The sequence below is a fragment of the Polypterus senegalus genome, chromosome 13, assembly GCF_016835505.1.
Source record: "Polypterus senegalus isolate Bchr_013 chromosome 13, ASM1683550v1, whole genome shotgun sequence".
In the NCBI taxonomy this organism is placed as follows: Eukaryota; Metazoa; Chordata; class Cladistia; order Polypteriformes; family Polypteridae; genus Polypterus; species Polypterus senegalus.
The window spans coordinates 21,908,210-21,921,928 of record NC_053166.1 but is presented as its reverse complement, the minus strand read 5'-3'; the positions used below and the strand labels follow the sequence as shown (position 1 = coordinate 21,921,928).

At 43.5% G+C, this 13,719-nt stretch overlaps 1 protein-coding gene across 2 annotated transcripts in view; it reads left to right on the top strand.

The window, feature by feature from the left end:
* camk2a (calcium/calmodulin-dependent protein kinase II alpha) overlaps positions 1–13,719 on the top strand; it is a 410,473-nt gene that overhangs the window by 147,319 nt on the left and 249,435 nt on the right. For both annotated transcript variants that reach the window (XM_039774535.1, XM_039774534.1), the window contains exon 3: positions 1,941–2,000. In XM_039774535.1, coding sequence (XP_039630469.1) covers positions 1,941–2,000 — 60 coding nt within the window. The remainder of the gene's footprint in view (positions 1–1,940; positions 2,001–13,719) is intronic.

Below are 13,719 nucleotides of genomic sequence, written 5' to 3'. Positions count from 1 at the left end.
GAAAAGCCACTTTTTAATTTGCAGATCATGGAAGTTGAGTTCAGAGTAAATGTTGCTTAGTTTCCAGGTGTTGTCTCATTGTAGGTGTTGTCTAAGTCATTCTAGTCTCACAGAGCCAGACATATAAAATGCATGCCTGGAGTCAACATTGAGTGAACTTGGCTTAAATGTGGGTTTGAATGTTTAGACTGTTCAGGGATGTCTCAACTCTCATCTCATCTACGAGGTGTGATCAGAAAATATCAAATGAATGTTTTAAAAAAGAAACGTTTATTGCAGTAAAAGATCTACATCTACTTGTCACCCTCAAAATACTCTCCTCCACTTCGAATGCCCATATCCCAACGCTCCTGCCACTTTGCGGAGCAGTTCTGGAAGTTTTCTTTCGAGAGTGTCTTTAGCTGGGCTGTCATGGCTGCCTGAATGTCCTCAATGGATTGAAATCGTTTGCCTTTCATGGTCATTTTCAATTTAGGGAACATCCAGAGGTCGCACGGTGCCAGATCCGGCGAATAAGGTGGATGCGGACACAGCGTAATGTTTTTATCCGACAGAAATTGTTGTACTAGAAGGGATGTGGTGTGACAAGGAGCATTGTCATGATGGAGAATGAAACCATTTTAACGTTTTCCTCAGTTATTGATGTTGAAGGACGTCCTGATCTTTTCTCGTCTTCAACTGAGTCATGTCCATTATAAAATCGATCAAACCACTTGTAAACAGTCTTAATTGTCGGTGCAGTGTCACCATAAACCAATTTTAACATCTGATGGGTTTCCTGAGCTTTTCTCACTTTGAAACTAAATTTAATGGTAATGCGTTGCTCGATATCCATTATTAACGACAAACTTGAAAAACACACTTGAACTCAACAGTGGCTCACAAACGACTTGACACTATCAAGCAAGGTGACACTTGTCACACACTCAGCTCTAGGATGGACCTGTCAGAACCTGCATTGAATTGTTTGCCGTTGCTCTTGGATGGTGCTCTGCATCAACATTCACCGTACTTCTTGATCACACCTCGTATAATAAAAATAAAAAATCATTACATTTATATAGTGCTTTTCTCACTATCAAAGCACTTTACGTAGTGAGTGAGGAGCCACTTCAACCACAACTAATGTTCAGCACCCACCTGGATGATGCGACAGCAGCCATTTTGTGCCAGTACACCCATCACACATTAGCTGTTTGGCGGTGAAAGGGTGAGAAATAGCCAATCAGAGACAGGGGAAGTTTAGGGTCCCAGAATGACCAGGCTGGACATTGGGATACATCCAAGGATGCTCAGGGATCTTTATTGACCGCAGAGAGTCAGGCTCTTGCTTTATGTCTCATTCCAAAGGACAGTGCCATTTTTACATTTTTTCTAATTTTCTATTTTGTTGGGAGTGGGCTAAGCAGGTCAGTTTAGACTTCCCTGTCCCCAACTACAGATTCCAGGTCTTTCTGGGGAATTGCCAGGCGTTTCCAATCCAGCTGAGAGACAGAATCTGTCCAGCATGTCTTGAGAGGAAGCATTGGAGCATTATTTTTGTACTAGCCACATTACAGTAATAGAATAAATTTAAATATAATAGACCAGTAATGGCTCACTGTGTGACAACGTGCAGTGAATACACTTGACTTGAGCATTCCTAGTTTTCATCCTCTTTCCCTGTACGTTTACCATTCATTTCCTCAGAGGCTGATGTGCTTGCTGCTTCCTGAGCAGCTCTTCTTTTCTCCACCCTAGCGGCCCACTTCTTCTCTTCTTTCGTCAGCATCTTTTCACGTTAAAACTGATTAAATCAGTGTTTGTGTTGCAGTTACTTGGTACGTTTTCTTTCATTTTTTTACATTTTTTTTTGAATGTGCCCACCTCTGTAAGGTAACTTCTAATTATACGTTATTTGTGTACCCAGCTTTAACACCTCTTTATTTCCTTCTTTGTAGATCACCAAAAACTTGAGAGAGAGGCTCGTATCTGCAGGCTTTTGAAGCACCCAAATATTGGTGAGTTGCTGTTATCTTGTTGGCACCTAATTTCAAATATCTGTATCCATAAGTACAGTACTTGTAGTTTTATCTATAATTTTGGTTTAGTTGCTTTCCATAGGGGCGGCACGGTGGCGCAGTGGTAGTGCTGCTGCCTCGCAGTTAGGAGACCCGGGTTCGCTTCCCGGGTCTTCCCTGCGTGGAGTTGCATGTTCTCCCCGTGTCTGCATGGGTTTCCTCCGGGCGCTCGGTTTCCTCCCACAGTCCAAAGACATGCAGGTTAGGTGGATTGGCAATTCTAAATTGGCCCTAGTGTGTGCTTGGTGTGTGGGTGTGTTTGTGTGTGTGTGTGTCCTGCGGTGGGTTGGCACCCTGCCCAGGATTGGTTCCTGCCTTGTGCCCTGTGTTGGCTGGGATTGGCTCCAGCAGACCCCCGTGACCCTGTATTCGGATTCAGCGGGTTAGAAAATGGTTGGTTGGTTGCTTTCCATAGTTGACGCTGTATTGTAGTGGCCAGGGGCTCACAATTACTGGAACCTTGAGTTTGAATCTACTTGTGCAGAGTTGAGATCTTCTGCCAGGGGTTTTGTAAACTTTTGTAAACTCTTCAAAATAAAGATGCCAGAGCTGTTCTTCAGAACGATGCCATAGGGAAATCAGTTTTGGCTCCCCAAAGACTCAACACGTGAAGTTTCCAGAAAGAACTGTTTATTTGTTTAGATCCGTAACACGACCCACCGAGTAAATAACCATGATTAGATAGTAACAGATTTGTGAAATGCCAACACCTCGTGATTTTAAAAGAACTCTCGCCTCATAGAATAAAACAGGCTAAGTTCAGGTTTTCGTATTCTGTTAGTGTCCTGCTAGGGAGCCTACGGTTCACTAAAGATTTCTGTTTCTTTCTACATGTCAGGAAGTTTTTCAAAGCACAAGGAACCAACTTTATATGCAAGAACCTATCCCAGAAAGAAATGGTGGTTTGGCAGGCAATGGCTCTATGAGGAATCACACAACCCAGCAAAGAACCATAAAATGTCATTAAAGAACCTTTATTTTTAAGAGGGTATTTTTTTCTCCCACATTTCATGTGCCTTTGAATTAGTGGTTAAGTATAAATCCCTTCCTCCCATTAGTGGGAATAGGTGCACCCATTACTAGAATGGTAGGCCTGTTCATGGAGAGCTGAGTCTAACCGGCAGATTTGGGCACAAACCCATCCTGGATGTGGCACCACTCCCTCAAAGGCTACTCTTTCATACCAGATTATAGTTTTCTGGTCATCTCTGTGTTTGAACCCAGATCACGGCAGCTGTGAGACTGAATCTCTAACCACTGTGCCTCTCATACAGTGCAGTCATTAAGTATTCAGACCCCTTCACCTTCTAGACATTTTGCTCTGTTGCAGACCTTTTTCTAAAATTATTTAAATTAATTTTTTCACTCATCAATGCTGATGACATTGTGATCTGCAGCGAGATTAGGGAGCAGGTTGAGGAGACCCTGGAGAGGTGGAGATATGCTCAAGAGAGGAGTGGAATGAAGGTCATTACGGCCACCAAGACAGAATACATGTGTGTGAATGAGAGGGAGGTCAGTGGAATTGTGCAAGGAGCTCCATAGCTTTATCAGGTATTAATGAGAACACACAAGAGACTGAAATATCATAACCAAGGCAAAAAGAGAAATGGCAAGACCATACCTGAAGAAAAATATCAAAATGTCCCTCTCTTTTCTGGCCAAACAGATTTGGTCAAATTATGCAGCTGCTAATCAGGTTTTGCAGCTGGACAGCTGTGCTGCTGAGTTCCTTCCCCAGATGATTCAATAGAAGCTACAAGCGGCAGTGCATCAGCGAGAGTTTATATTAAATCAGGGCCTCTCCCGAGTTTGCGTTCCAAGATGAATTTCATCTGAGCAAAAGCAGATGTTCTTCAGATGGGACTATTACACTCAGCTACATGCAACAGCAGCTTTCCATAACTTCATTTTCTTTACCCATCATTGTTGATGAAGCCTGTTCCAGATAAACGACAGGGGTTACAATTACAGATCGACTCATGGAAAGCTCCAGATGCGAAGGGAAGAAAACAAAAGAGACTGAGTGCCTGTGGTGAAATCTGATATAAAATTTAAAAAAGAGAAAGAAATATTCAATGGAAAAAAAAAAAAAACATTGTGTTCTGCGGTTATTGGAAACTGTCTTTGGAAAATATGCTTGAAGCTCAAAATCGATTTGTAATTCCTTCTGCGGCAAATTAGTCCTGACTGAATGGTCACATCACCCATTTGTAAAGTGTCTTTTACCCGTGTTATTTAATGAACGCTTTACCATTAGGGTGGCACAGTGTATAGCACTGCTGCCTCACAGACCCCGGTTCAAATCTATTTGGAGTCTGCATGTTTGTCATCTGTGTTGATTTTCATCCCACAAAACCAGATACATGCATGTTGATAGATAGATAGATAGATAGATAGATAGATAGATAGATAGATAGATAGATAGATAGATAGATAGATAGATAGATAGGAAAGGCACTATAGATAGATAGATAGATAGATAGATAGATAGATAGATAGATAGATAGATAGATAGATAGATAGATAGGAAAGGCACTATATACAGGTAATAGATAGATAGATAGATAGATAGATAGATAGATAGATAGATAGATAGATAGATAGATAGATAGATAGATCCTCTAGTGGTCATAGCAGCACCCCAAACCCTCAACATAACTTAATCCCAGAATCAGCCTGGTCACCTCTAACGCTGTTATGTCTTTTTGTAATATAGAGAACAAACCTGTACACAGCACTCCACGTTATTGGACCATAACTCAGAGAGAGACATACTGCTTAGCATCTGTGAACTGTTAGAAGATCTTGGACATAAAAGGAGCCCACATAGAGTGAAGTGGAGGATAGTGAAGGTAGAGAGCAGTCACCTGTCAGACAGAAGCACTTAGGACCCTCTCCTACACTAAGCCCATGGTGTGTGGTTCTCGGAGAGTCTTGTTAATGGTGCTGGCATGGAGCAGCTCATAGTTGGGGTGCAAGACAGTTGTTGTCTCAGAGATTATGGGAGCATCAGGAGACTTCAAGTTGGCACTGGTAGTGGATGTGGAATGGGGACAGTACATGTCGATGAAGGTTCTTTGGTTGACTGCGGTCTAATAAAAACTGTGATTTTAGGGGCCAGCAAATGCCAGTGCTGTCCGAGTGATAGGCCATTCATTCCTCAGTTCCTCAGCCCACCAGGATCATTATAAACTGCTCAAAAAATTAAAGGAACACTTTGAAAACACATCAGATCTCTGGGGAAAAAGAAATCCTCCTGGATATCTATACTGATATAGACTGGGTAATGTGTTAGGAACGAAAGGATGCCACATCGTTTGAAGGAAATGAAAATGATCAACCTACAGAGCCCTGAATTCAAAGACGCCCCAAAAATCAGAGTGAAAAAATTATGTGGCAGGCTAGTCCATTTTGCCAAAATTTAATTGCAGCAACTCAAAATTGTACGCAGCACTTTGTATGGCCCCTGTGTTCTTGTATACATGCCTGACAACATCGGTGCATGCTTCTAATGAGATGACAGATGGTGTTGTGGGGATCTCCTCCCAGATCTGGACCAGGGCATCACTGAGCTCCTGGACAGTCTGAGGTGCAACCTGGTGGCATTGGATGGACCAAAACATAATGTCCCAGAGGTGTTCTATTGGATTTAGGTCAGGAAAGTGTGGTGGCCAGTCAATGGTATCAATTCCTTCATCCTCCAGGAACTGCCTGCATACTCTCACCACATGAGGCCAGGAATTGTCGTGCACCAGGAGCCACTGTACCAGCATAGGGTCTGACAATGGGTCCAAGGATTTCATCCTGATACCTAATGGCAGCCAAGGTGCCTTTGTCAAGCCTGTAGCGGTCTGTGTGACCCTCCATGGATATGCCTCCCCAGACAATCATTAACCCACCACCAAACTGCTCATGCTGAATGATGTTACAGGCAGCATAATGTTCTCCATGGCTTCTCCAGACCCTTTCACTTCTGTCACGTGCTCAGGGTGAACCTGCTCTCATCTGTAAAAAGCACAGGGCACCAGTGGTGCATCTGCCAATTCTGGTATTCTATGGTGAATGCCAATCGAGCTGCATGCTGCTGGGCAGTGAGCTCAGGGCCCATTAGAGGACATGGGGCCCTTGGGTCACCCTCATGAAGTCTTTCTGGTTGTTTGGTCAGAGACATTCACACCAGTGGCCTGCTGGAGGTCATTTTGTAGGGCTCTGGCAGTGCTCATCCTGTTCCTCCTTGCCCAAAGGAGCAGATACTGGTCCTGCTGATGGGTTATGGACCTTCTATGGCCCTCTCCAGCTCTCCTAGAGTAACTGCTTGTCTCCTAGAATCTCCTCCATGCCCTTGAGACTGTGCAGGGAGACACAGCAAACCTTCTGGCAATGACACGTATTGATGTGCCATCCTGGAGAAGTTGGACTACCTGTGCAACCTCTGTAGGGTCCAGGTATCGCCTCATGCTACCAGTAGTGACACTGACTGTAGCCAAATGCAAAACTAGTGAAGAAACAGTCAGAAAAGATGAGGAGGGAAAAATGTCAGTGGCCTCCACCTGTTAAACCATTCCTGTTTTGGGGGTCATCTCATTGTTGCCCCTCTAGTGCATCTGTTGTTAATTTCATTAACACCACAGCAGCTGAAACTGATTAACAACCCCTCTGCTACTTAACTGACCAGATTAATATCCCATAAGTTTCATTGACTTTATGCTATACTCTGATTAAAAAGTGTTCCTTTAATTCTTTTGAGCAGTATATTATTATACATCAGAATCTCGCATTCTTTCTTAAAACGTTTCTGTACATAGTGCCTGTGAAGGAAGTGTATGGAGACTGAAAATATTTTTAAACTGCCAATATGTGCATTTCCCATAATGCTTTTCTTCTGTACAGCTGTAAAGTGTCTCTCTTCATTCTTTTAATTCTGTCCTGAGACCCTGCTTGAGACGGACATGGATGCCGTGCGGCTGTCAGCAGCCTCGGAGTAGCACTCGAATTGTGCTTAGCAGCGCATCTTTCCTTTAGCGGGATTTGTAACTTTTTATTGTTCCCTCTGGACTTTATTAGGCACCAAATGTGAACCTGCATTTCATAACAATAAAGGAGTCTGACAGATGGCATCCATGCTAAGGGCTCCCCGGGGAAAAGTGCATAAGGGCTGCGCCCCGGGCTACAGAGTGTCCAGCACACAATGGTCTTGAAGTGGCAGCTCGGGCATCAGGCTACAGCGATGTCAAAGGTGGCAGAATGGGGAAAAAAAAATGGCTTCATTTTTCTTAACTGACCAGGGCTCACTTCACACAGCACCTCAGCTCAACTGAGTTGTACATACGTTTGGGGGCCCCATCAGTTTGCTAAATTTGAACGATAAATTCTCACTTTTTTTCTGCATTCTCACCCCTTACTTGTGTTTATTTATATTTGTTTTCGGGTGGCACAGTCGGTACCACGTCATCTTACAGATTCATTATCATTGTGTTCAATTCCCACCATGGTTTGTTGTCTGTGTTGGGTTTATGCGTCTTTTCTGTGTCTTAAGATTCTCTGCTTCTCCTTCCACATCCCTGAAGGTGAGGTTGGTAGTTGATTCTCTACTGACTCAGAGTAAGTCCAGACTACCATGGACTGGCGCCCTGCCCATTTAGATCCTGCTGTACTCCTGATTTTACCTCCAGTGCCTCTTCATTTAGATCAGATTAGAATAGATAAACTTTATTAATCCCAGACAATTGGATGCATACATCAGCAGAAACATAGACAAGGATACGGATTCACAGGGCAAATAAAACAGCCAATCAATCAATCAATCAATCAATCATTAATTTATATTGTATAGAAATGTCAAAATGAACTTAAAGACCATCAGCATTTAATTTGGGCCGTTTGGAGGAAGCATAGAATTCCCTGATAGCAATGGGCCAAAAAGACCCCCAGAAGCACACCGCTGTGAAATGAGCCTGTGGCTAAAATTGCTTCAAAAGAGTGCCTCCTGGAGGGGAGGGAGGAGATCTTTGATGATGGCATCCAATTTTGTCAACATCCTCTTTTCTACAACAGCTTCCAGTGTGTCCATGGTTCGCCCAGTCATGGAGTAGACTTCCCCGATAGGTCTGTTTCAGGCTTTCTGCATCTTTTGAGCTCAAGTGGCATCCCCGGGAGACTACAGTGTTGTAGAATAACACAATGGCTACAATAGACTGATAGCACATCTCCAATAACTTGCTGCCTACATCTAAAGACCCAAGTCTCCTCAGGAAGCACAGTCTTCTCTGGCCCTTCTCTTCCAGTGCCACTGTGTTGTCAGACCAGTCCAGTTTGCTGTTGATGTGAACCCCCAGGTACTTGTAGCTCTGCACCACCCCCATTCCCTCGGCCTGAAAGGTGACTAGTCTCAGAGGCTCCTTGGCACACCAGAAGTCCACCACCAGCTCTTTTGTCTTCCACCCCAAGACAAAGTCCCCCATGACTTTCCTGTACTCTGACTTGTCTCCATTATTAATGCAGCTTATGATGGACCAGTCATCTGAAAATTTCTGTAGATGTCAAGTGCTGGTATTGTACTGGAAGTTTGATGTGTAGAAAGTAAACAGGAATGGAGGTGGGACAGTTCCCTAATTTGATCAGAAGTTATGTAATCATTGCTTTAGATGTAAAGTGGCCAAGTGGAAGTGCTTGAGGCTGTGTGAACGTTCTCTGTGATGACCTGTCTGTTAATGATGAGACACAGACATCATAAAGATTCGGGGCAGCCACCTGTATATTATTCCACAGCTGCAAAATAGGTTGCAAATTGAACAGAGATGTTCATTGGTTTGAGTCCAAGACAGAACTGACTATGAGGAGGTGAGATGCCAGCTTTAAAGACCGGTGGAGGAAGTGACATCATTGATGCCGGAACTGGGAGCGGCATCTTCAGGGACAGGAATTGACGTCATCACACACGCCGTGAACTGGAAGTGATGTCATCACAAGCATCAGAACCGGAAGTGACATCTTCAGAGGCACTGGAACCAGAAGTGACATCATCATACGCATCGAGACTGGAACTGACATCTTCAGAAGCACCAGAACTGGAAGTGACGTCTCCAGAGGCGCCGGAACCCGGGGGGATTTCCTGAGAATGGTTTTCAAGGAACTGAGAGAGACAGTCAGCGCACCTCGCCACCCCCTGGTCTGGTGTAGAATTACATTTACTCAAGCCCATTAGATACCTGCTACTCACACGTGTGTGGCACCTGCTACCTTGTCCACTACTGGATCTGCCCTTCTGGCCAAGGCTCTATGCAGGGGGTCAGCTGTCCAATAGAATAGAAAATGAATTGCTCTTTATTTTGTGAGCATTAGCCTTTTATTAAATTAAATTTCATTCTGGAAAATGCGGAGGTTTTTTGTTCACTGCTCATAGATTTGTTTTCGGGAAGTAATGAGGCAACAACTAATTAAAGTCTACGTGACGCTAATCTGAGTTTGTTTTTTTTTTTCTGCCTTCTGTCTAGAATTTGCAATGTTTCTGTGTTCATAGCCAAACACTTCCACTCTTTATTGCCTCATTTGTGTTTGTTTCACTGCTTATTTTTTCGCATAATTTGATGGTTACTTTGTTTAGCTTCCCATGTGTGACATCTGTTATTAGGCCCAAGTGCCGTTCCTCTGCTCACATTATCTGCATTCGACAGCATTTTTTAAATTTTTTTAAAGATCACCTCACGCTTGGAAAGTAATCCGGCACATCGCCGTTACAAAACTGCCTCTCATCGTGTCCCTGTGCCTGAAGTTGCCATGGTTTCCATGGCAACCGTTACCGAGGGTTTTTTGCAGAAAAAAAAAATCTGCTTTTGGATTAATTTGGAAAACACCCAGCTTCTCCAAGTGATAATATCACAGTCTGACTTTTTATATGTTAGATACGCTCACCGGCCACTTTATTAGGTACACCTTGTTAGTACTACCTTGGACCCACTTTTGACTTCAGAACTGCTGTAATTCAACAAGGTGCTGGAAACATTCCTCCTGGATTCTGGTCCATATTGACATGATAGCGTCACACAGTTGCTGCAGATTTGTCGGCTGCACATCCATGATATGAATCACTCGTTCCACCAGATCGAGTGAGTTGTGGGGGCCATTTGAGTCCAGTGAACTCATTGTCATGTTCACAAAACCAGTTTGAGATGATCTGAGCTTTTTGACATGATGCTTTATCCTGCTGGAAGGAGCCATCAGAAGACGGGGACACTGTAGTCATAAAGGGATGGACATGGTCAGTGACAACAGGTGTACCTAATAAAGTGGCCAGATAGATAGATAGATAGATAGATAGATAGATAGATAGATAGATAGATAGATAGATAGATAGATAGATATACCCCACTTCTGTTGTTGTGCTTGATCAATCTTCTCCATACACCTCAGTCCTTCACTTTCTCCCTAATCAGACCCTTTTCCTTCAGGTCTTCTTTTACTTTATCCATCTACCTACGCTTTGCTGTCCTTTGCTTTCTCTTCCTTTGTACTTTCATTCCCATCACTCTTTTCGCTCACATTGTCTCTCCTCACCACATGTCCGTACCATTTCAACCTACTTTCTCGTTTTTTCTTAGATGTGTCTCCCGCTTTGGTTGTAGAGTGTTGTTAAGGCCTTACAATCCATTCTGAGGAGAAACCTCCTCTCCCATTGCCATGTACACCATTCCTCAGAAGCCAAAACACATACCCGTGATTCTTCACTTATAGCTGGTTATATCTACAGTATTTGGCATCACATAGGCTGCATAAAGCAAAAGCAGCAGTTTGTTCGTCTCCATTTTCAAAAACTGAGTAAGAACTGCTCCCAGCCCATAGTCAGATGCATCTGTGGAGAGAGCTGTTAGTAATCTGGGATCAAGCAGAGGCTAAGGCTGGGCTGTTACCAATCATTGTTTTAACTTGTGGAAAACTTCTTTTAGCTGCAAGAAGACCACCTAATTGTACAGTTCTTCAGAAGGAATGATCACAAGGGTTCAATCACCGTAGCACAGCTTGGAAAGAACTTACTGTACGCTGCTGTCAAGCCAGGAAAAGAGCGCAGACCTGCAGCATCAGTAGGCAGTGGAGCATCACAATCAGCAGAAACGTGAGCTTCATTTGACAAGTGGCCATCTAAAGAAACTATTTAGACTAACAAAGCATAGTTTAGTCTGTCTGAAACAGCATTGTCCAACATTTTCGCCCACCTTTTTCAAACCTACATACCGTAGCAAAGCACTCTGGTTACAATCAGGTTCCTCCACTGAAGCTCCATATACAGTACAACTGCATTATCAAGACAGCAGTGAACATCTATAAGACCCTTTAGGAATGTGGTCATCATCTTCTGAAAAGCTCCAAGAGCTGAAATAAGTCCACATAGTACTATGGAGGCCCGTACAAGCCTTCATGTGTTACAATAAACGGTCCCATCAGTAAACTCTTCATGAAGCTCAACTTGATTGTTTGCTGTTTTGAAGTCAAGGGTAGAGAACATCACGGATCTTCATAATTCAGACAGGATGTCTTTAATGAGTTGAAATGTTTAACAATCCATGGGTGATAAGTGGCTTTTCATGGAATTAGTTGTCCAGTGGAGAAGACGCAGTAACGTGAACAATGGCACATTTTGGTGTGTCCGTTTATGGAAAATATGCACTCCTGTCATTTTTGTTTTTAAAACACACTGCGCTCCTCCATGTTAATGTGAACAAGAGAACTGATTTTACTGGTGTGCAGAAGGGAACAAAGGTACTGTAAATGCAGACGTGTGAACGAGGCTTTAGGAAGTAATATTCCTTGTTTACCACCACAAAAAGTCCTTAAAGCTCATGTTTCACAATTGTGAATACAAGACGAAATTTTTGTGTCAGTACGTGAATGGAAACTCGGCTGTTTCTGCTCTGGTAATAGACTCGAGAGTATGGATGTGTGGGCTGTTATGAACTCTCTACTGTCCACTGTAGGCTCCAGTCAGAGGCGGCCTTAGGAGTACGCGGGGCCTTGGGCGAGTGTCATATGCGGGGCCGAGAGCCATAAGTGTAGGCTATATACCGTACCACCATGCTCACGGACTTGTCTGCCTCTAATGCTGTACACCTTATTATTGTTAAAAAAACATGGTGCCTTATGTAGGTACCATTGGCCGTTTGATTACATTACGTATTGTAATTGTTCTTATATTGGTTTAGTGGCCTATAACCAACTTAATTAATGATTCAGAAACATTTTGCACGTAAAATTAACAAACTAGGTAACAGTCGTTTCTGCCGAACCCGCTGGAGTCAGCAAATTTATTTAATTACGGAGAACCAGAACACTTGTAATAAAATGAACACTTACCAAACAGCTGCTTTGACAGTCATAAACGGAAGTCCACTTTTCTGGCTTTTCGCTGAGCAAAATCGTTGATAAGATGCTTGTAGTCCAATGTTGAGGCAAGTTCCTTTTCGATTGACAAAATAGCTAAACTGCACAGTCTGTTTTGCGACATTGTTGATCGTAGATAATTTTTGATAAGTTTCAACTTTGAAAAGCTTCAGTCACAGGAATTGCCAACATAATTCTGTACGCAACAACAATGTTGGGAAATGAATCTCGAATGGGCCAAATGTACCGAAGACACTCTTGAGCTGTATTGATGTTATCAGGAAGCATTTCTCGAAAAATCTTCAATTCTCTGCACAAGTCAATTCCGTCCAAATCGCGTGAGTCTTCTGCGCGTAACATGTTGTCCAAATCCATGCGGCACTTTAACAAATCATTGTCATTCAATGCCCGCAAACTCTTCAAGTTGTACAGAAATGCAAAGATTGAGAGCTTTCTTGGTTATTGGTATAGATGCCGGGAAAGGCTTCTAAAGTAACGAGTCCTCGTTTATGAGTGCTTTCCGAAGAAGTCCACCACGTACCGTATTTCAGTCTATAACGGATTTGAATGTCTTGCAGAGGCCCAGCATATTTGTATGATGAGCTGACGATGACAAGAGAATCTCCAATCGCGGGGCCCCCCTCAGGCGCGGGACCTGGGGTGATTGCCCTAGTCGCCACCCCCCAAAGGCCGCCTCTGCTCCAGTCAGCTCCCCATAGCTGTGAAATGGAAAAAGAAGTTTCAGAAAGTGGAACTGATGGCTATTTAAACTGAAGACTAAATGGGTCATGAAGCTCAACATGCAGTGCAAAAGTGAAATAGGATGGAATGGGGTTAAAATGTATGGCAGCTACACAGAGCGTCAGAGTTTAAGGGGAACAAAGGTGACTTTGCATCACATCTTAGAAGAAACATTCGCTAATCCGCTTTGAGAAATGGATTGGACTTGTCTTGTTGTGTCTGCGTGGGTTTCCTCCGGGCGCTCCGGTTTCCTCCCACAATCCAAAGACATGCAGGTTAGGTGGATTGCCGATTCTAAATTGGCCCTAGTGTGTGATTGGTGTGTGGGTGTGGCTGTGTGTGTCCTGCGGTGGGTTGGCACCCTGCCCAGGATTGGTTCCTGCCTTCTGCCCTGTGTTGGCTGGGATTGGCTCCAGCAGACCCCCCATGACCCTGTATTCGGATTTAGCGGGTGAGAGAATGGATGGATTGTCTCGTTGTGCTAAGTCAGTCTAATAAATGATGAGGTTAGCAGCACACAACGTTGGCACTACAAAGTAAATTG